This window comes from Pteropus vampyrus, unplaced genomic scaffold (assembly GCF_000151845.1).
Source record: "Pteropus vampyrus isolate Shadow unplaced genomic scaffold, Pvam_2.0 Scaffold37, whole genome shotgun sequence".
Taxonomy (NCBI): domain Eukaryota; kingdom Metazoa; phylum Chordata; class Mammalia; order Chiroptera; family Pteropodidae; genus Pteropus; species Pteropus vampyrus.
Genome location: NW_011888818.1, coordinates 1,811,266 through 1,818,296, shown reverse-complemented (window position 1 = coordinate 1,818,296; position 7,031 = coordinate 1,811,266). Strand labels below are relative to the sequence as shown.

The 7,031-nt window shown below is 35.1% G+C and overlaps 1 protein-coding gene across 6 annotated transcripts in view; it reads left to right on the top strand.

Annotated features, from left to right (window-relative positions):
• The window catches only part of CTNNA2 (catenin alpha 2), a 1,043,800-nt gene that overhangs the window by 818,348 nt on the left and 218,421 nt on the right, over positions 1–7,031 (top strand). For all 6 annotated transcript variants that reach the window (XM_011358075.1, XM_011358074.1, XM_011358073.1 and 3 more), the window contains one exon: positions 5,810–5,962. In XM_011358075.1, coding sequence (XP_011356377.1) covers positions 5,810–5,962 — 153 coding nt within the window. The remainder of the gene's footprint in view (positions 1–5,809; positions 5,963–7,031) is intronic.

Sequence of the window (7,031 nt, the reverse complement as noted above, 5' to 3'; positions counted from 1 at the left end):
TGTTAAATATTATCAGCCCAGCCTGTATTTGGGTGTTAACTTTTATTTCTGAAAGTCAAGATGGCACTGGATTGCTCAGACACACAGAGCCAATTCTGTCTAAAAGTTGGCATGCAAAAAATACTTAAATTGCAGGGAAGATTCAGCAAAGAAAGAAAGCTTTCATCTTGCAGGAGAAATAGATTGATTAGTAGTAGCTACCTGGAGGACAGAAGAATTATGAAATAGTATTTGAGCTCAGCATAAAAAATGTCGTGATTGATTAATCAGGTCTGGTGCAGACATGGAAAGGAGATATCACAGCATATTTGCCATTCTTGCCCTAGTCCATAGTTTCTGATGTTGTTCCTTGCAAGCAACCCTTCACCTTAATTATTTCCTATAAACATACCTATTTTTGTCCACCTTCCACCCATGCTTGAGTACCTAAATTATTGTTCTCTCAGATCTGTTCTTTATTAGCCATTTTTGTGTTTTGTTTTTGAATCAGCATCTGAATTTCCTTTATGTTTGAAAAATTACTCATTCTGTGAATTTTGGTATAAGAAGCTAAAATGGCCAGACCACTTGTTTTCACAAAATACTTTCTTCCCAACACCTTCTTCCTTCATTCTTGCAATTAGGTGATGACACATGATCCAGAATTTGGGTCTGCATTTCACCCAAATAATAATAATTAGGCCCATTTACCTAAGACTTTGAATCAAAAACTAGTGACACAAAGACACAGGTATCCTAGTATTTCTAACTTCTGTCCTTTCTTTGAACTAACAGGACAGCTTTTCTGCTTAAACCTAACAGAATTAATTTCTCATGCTTACAACCAAGAACGTGACTGATGCAATAGATCTTGTTGAGCAGTGCTCACCTAGGCTTCTTATTTAGATGTAGATTCTGAATGAAATGCAGGTCTGGAATGGGGCCTATTGTTTGTATTTCTAATAAGCTCCAGGAAATGGCAGTGATGCCGGCCTGTGGTCCACCCTTGAAATAGGGAGGATCTAGGGAAGGAAAGGCAACCTGAAAAAAGGTAGAGTTGGCAGGAAAAAAAAAAAAACTGAGAAAGGGTCCGTTACAACATGTTCTAGTTAAGTTAGGGCAGACCAACTGCTGTAACTTATAAACTCTAAAAGCTCCAACTTGGTAGAATTGCACTCTTAATCATGTAGCAGTACTGGAACAGTGACAGGACACCAGGGAACTCTCCTCCATTCATTCAGGGGGACAGGTTGATTGGAGCGGTGGATCTGCCATCTCCCACTCTTGGCTTCGCAGGTCACCTTGGGCATCATATTCGTGTTCCACTCAGAAATGGAAAAGAACATGAAGGAGTACGTGAGAAAAATGTTTGAACTTTATTATTATAAAATAAAATACAGATATAGAAATCCACACAGAAGAAATATATAATTTATTAAATTATCATTGTGCAAACACTCTTGTAATCAGCACCCAGGTAAAAAAAGAGAATTCTGCCACCTCCCCAGAAATGCCTGTCTGCCTCTTGCCTCCCTCCAAAGTAACCACTATCTTGACCTTTAGAGCATTCACGTCCTTATTTTCCTTTGTGGTTTTATCACCTTAATTTGCTTCTTCAGATGATGTAGTGTAGTTTTGCCCACATTTCGAGATATGTTTTTAGTCTCAACCTATTGCCTCCCCTTCCATCCCTTTTGTCTTGCTTAGAATACATCTGTTGCAGAACCCAGAGTCTGTACTGTACGTTTTCCACAGTTTGCATTTTGCTGATTAGATGTGTGTAGTGCAGTTCCAGATGTTATTCTATCCTCTGTATTTCTGCAGATCACCAGAGAGATCCAGAGCCTCTACCAGCTTCAGGTTTGATCCCTTTGACAACACTGTAGTTGGGGATGTGCTATTTCATCAGAAGGCACATGTCTGGCTATCTCTTTTTTGTTTGTGATGTTTTCAACCACTGATGTTTATTGCCTAGATTTTTAAATTCCTTAAAGGTTGCACAATGGCGAAACTCTGTCATTTTGTTTTCGTTTATTAAATGAGAAAGGTTTATAAACAGATACTTTCCTCATTATAAAGAATTTCAGTTCACATAAGAAAGGCAAGATATATTGTTGAGTTTTTTCAAGATAAATTAATTGGTTCCTTGTTATCTTGTGAAGGTGACCAATTAATTTTTTTCTTTAGTCATTATAAACTCATGAATTTAAACATATTTGATGGGTTTCAATCCAATGGAATTTTTTTTTTTTATCCTTTGTGAAATTTAAACTGTCTCATCTGTGGCCCAATGGAAGCCTCCTGAGTTATTTTTACATGACATTCGCAGTCTTTGATAACTTTACCACTTGTTATAACAAGATAGGGTTTTAAGAACTGGGAATCAGCCATTTCTCCAAGAAGCCCTGATTTGTTTTAGTAGAAAATTGCGTTGCAAGATGTTCATCGCTACTGGTCTAACCATTGTTTTTAGGCTCTTTTAATGGAGAAAATGGGAAATCATACGTGTGTGTATGCATGTTTGTGTGTACATGTTTTCAATTTAAAAATTGATGTGTTCATATTGATATTTCTACTTTAGGTCTAGGATTATAGAATTTTTCCTTAACCTCTTCTATATTACATCTTCTGTATTCCATACCAACATTCCTGTTAGCAAGGACAAAGGAGATAACAAATAAACTCTCATAACTAATTATTTGCTTTATTCTACTTTTAGTGTTAGAATAACAATATTCATATTACCACTATAATTAAAATTGCATAAAACAGTTAAAATCTTTGTGTATCTTATTTCTTTTCTCATCTCATTGTTTACATTGTTGTACTATGTCTTCATTGCCAGAACATACAGCCATTTCATATTATACTCTTTCCCATTTAGACATCATATGCTTAATTCCGTAAATAAGTATTTATTTAATACTCACTGCCAGTTCTCCTGTTGATGTTTTTCTAGTTATCTTGGTTGTTAGACTCCTTCTCTAACAGATTCCCCAAGAAAGATTCTTGGGAACAATATTTTCTGAGTTCTTGCATGTTGATCAAATTTTGTCTGTGCCATATATCCTTAAAAGTCAGCTTGGCTGGTTATAAAATTCTTAGCTCACAGCTTCTTTCCTTGAGTACCTTAAATAGAGTACTTCATTTTCTTCTGGCATAAAGCTTTGTTGTTGAACAGTCTGATGATCATCTAATTTTCTTTTCTTTTAAGACATTTGCTATATTTGTCTAAATGCACAAGGATTCACATCTCCTCATTTTTCTTTAGACTCCAGTTATCTTGGTTGACAGTATGCGTCAGTCTTCTCAGGGCATGATATGCTCTTTCAGAATGTAGTATGTGCATGTATGTGTGTATACATATATACATATGTAACATAACTTACTTATGTAACATATGATATTATATTTATATAGTTATGTGTATCATTTTTTCGGGAAAATTTTCATGAGTTATGATTTTTAGTATTTGTTCTGTTTTATTCCTTTAATTTTCTTCTTTAGGGACTTTTGGTGACCATATATTGAATTTTCTTTGCCTATCTTCAGTATGTGTCACCTTTCCTCAAATCTTTTATTATCTTTTTAAAAATTATTTTGGGTTAATTTTTTTTCTTTTTAAGGCATTGTCTGTTGTGCTTATCCATATTTAGTCTTCTTTTCAAATGATTTTTCTTTTATTCATAATTCTTGCTTAAGTTTCATGACCTCATACCTTATTATTTTTTTCTAATTTATATTTTTCTTTCATACCTTATATCATTTTCTTAGTGTATTTTTATTTAAATAATAAATTGCAGTTTTAATCAGTTTTACAGACATATCTTTGTGGCATGCTTTCATGTGTGTGTAGAGATGATACTATATTTCTTGTTCTCATTTTTCTTATAGTAACTTAATATGAGTTTTGAACCTGATAATTTCAAATTGTTCATTTTTATGTAAAATCAGTCTTCCTGAGGTTTAGAAAGAAGCTTGATGCAGGTAGCTAGTCTAGCTTCACAGTGCTCTGACTTCTATTTTTGTAAGATGTTAAAAATATATGGTGGCTTGATTGGTGAGATAGACTGGCTCAGCTCATGTCCCCCACTTTATCTGGATCTTTTCTTTTAATTGATGTTGTCCCTGTCAAGTTCAATTTTGATTATATTCTCAAAAGTTTCACCTTCACGTGGGGTGCTGTCCTAGAAAAGAGCCATGACAGGTCAGTTTCAAGTGGGAACTGCACCATCCCTTTCAGACCTTCTTACCGTGGGCTCTGCCCTTACCGAAAGTCTGAAAGGGATGTTACTTTATAATTTCAGGCAAGTTATTTAGCTTTTCTGAGTCCCATCTTCTTCATTTGAAAAACTGGAATAAGAATAGTCTTTATCTCATAGTGTCGATGTGGAAATTACATGATATAATACATAAAGATCTTAGTTGAGTATTTGGCACATTGGGTATACCTGGACTTTATGAAGTCATCAATAACCAACATTATTCCTGATCAGTAATTTAGCATACATTGCCAAGTGAGTAGTTAACTTTCCAGAGGCTTTATTATATTTTATGTGGTAAAATGCCAAACTCAATCCAAAGGTAAACCAAACTAAGTTATAGATATACATGTGTATACCTTAGTGCAAAAAGGAACTGAAATTTGTTCAGAGTTCTTTTTCCGACCATAAAAAATATTTGTGTATCACCCTATCAAAAGATTTATCTGAATAGGTATATTTGTTTGGAAAACATATATATTGTTTATCACCTTTCCTTCTGTTTTTTAACATATGGGTATTTTCTCCCAGTACATATTTGGGCAATTATGAACAAAGCAGCACTCAGGTGATTTTTCAGGTACAGTTTCATTTCATTTTCATGCAGCTGCCCTGCTTCTGATTTTAACAACATGGGAATGATGTATAATTACACATTGTTAGAAATTTGAGTCTTTTATTCTTACTTACCTTGAAGAATAATTGTAAGTACTTCTTTCTGGAACACAACAACTGTATCATCATAGCATCTGGGCAGAAACATTCTTGAGATTGTCAGATGTTTCATATTTCCACCTTCATCAAATACAAACAATGTACCTAGAAAGAACAGGAGACTGCAAAATGGTAAAGTTCTCTGTGGAGTCAAGGTCCAACTCTGCATCTAAAATTCTCCCCATTTGCTGGTTATTATCTAGTTTCTCCTTTTTCTAAAGAGCCTGAGTCCTTGAACTTTATCACAGTTTAAAACTTCTTGGAGACATTTGGGCCAATCAAGGATGAGAACAGACCATTGATAGGAGAGCGTGTATAATGCATTGATTGAGTTACAAGCTGTAACTTTCAGGTTAACATGTATACAGTTAATTCAGAGCCATCCATCAGTTACCTCTATTTTCCTTTGATGTGATAAAGTCTGGGAAAATTAAAAAGAAGAGGCTGGGGGATGGGAGAAAAAGGTGAAGGGGATTAAGAAATACAAACTGCCAGTTATAAAATGAGTCACAGGAATGTAATGTACAGCACAGGGAATATAGTCAATGATATTGTAATAACTATGATAGGTACTAGACTTATTACGGTGATCACTTCATAAGGTATATAAATGTCTAATTACTATATTATACACATGAAACTAATATAATATTGTGTGTCAACTATAGTTTAAAAAATAACTTAAAAAAAAAAGAGTTGAAACATTATTTTAATAGATAAAGAGAGTTGGGCTTAGTTTAGAAAAACTCTTTATTCCCGGGCAGTAGTTTAATCTATATTGTCAAATGAGTAACAGGCTCTTAAAAGGATGCTTCTTCTATTCCTTAATGTGTGTGTTTTTGTTTTTACTGTAGCTTCGGAAAGCTGTGATGGATCACATATCTGATTCTTTCTTGGAAACCAACGTCCCTTTGCTAGTTCTCATTGAGGCTGCAAAGAGTGGGAATGAAAAAGAAGTAAAGGAGTATGCCCAGGTTTTCCGTGAACATGCCAACAAGCTGGTGGAGGTAAGTGAGGAGAGGCCTGAGGACTAGAATTTGTCCACAGGTTTACTCTCTCCATATGGCTGTTGGAATTTCAATAGACAGCCCTCCTGTGGTTTTCCTGGAGATGTAAGACCTGGGGCCTTCCTTTCCGTTACCTTCCGATGACTCCATCCCTTGCAAAGAAAAGAGGTTATCAGTAATCTCTCATCTCTATCCCACATGCTAAGTATGATCTGGAACATGTCTGTTAATTTTCTTGAACAATAGGTGGAAGTTGAAACAGAAGTAGAAGGGACACTCCAAAGTGCTGGATTTGAGGGAGTAGAAACTGCCAAATGGAGGTTTAAACTGTTCCCTCTTCTTCTCTCTCTTCTCCACTTCACCCACCTAACCTAGATTAACTGTCCATGTTATTAACTTGAGAAAAAAAAATTTCACTTCCCCCAAAGAGATGTTTTGACTCTCACTGAAGGGCCTTGGGGCAGTAGTAGGAGTTTAAGTTCAAGATCAGAAGTATATTTTATGTGTAGAGAAGTCCCTGGGAGTTGTTTTATAAATGCAAAATTATGTCGTGTAATATCAAAAAAAATTTTAAGGGAAACAAAATAAAGGGGAAATGATAACGATGCTGCCTAAATCTAGGAGCTGGAAACCAACAGCTTGGCAAAAGTTTCAGTCAGTGATGTGTAGCTAAGTAGAAAATTGGAGATGTTTAACGGGAAATGTGTGTCCTAGAGGAAAAAGTGCACACGAGAACGAGGATCCTGACAAATTTAGGAAATGGTTGTCAGAGCCAGGTTAAAACTTTAGCAGGCTCCGGGCACTTAACAACAACAAGAACAATAACAACAACAACAAACTTCTGATATATCTCCACTTTAATTAAAAATAAAAATAAAATTACTCAAAATGACAGACTGCTTAAATGCAAGGTAAAAGTAAAATATTTCCCCCCCTTAGAATGGCACAATTAAATTCTAAATCGATTCATCACATATGAAAACATTCTCTGTTTTTCTTGGAGTGAACGATAGGGTTGTGCTCTGATTTAATTGTGCCCTAATCACCTGCTCAGTTTGCTCTTCAGTTA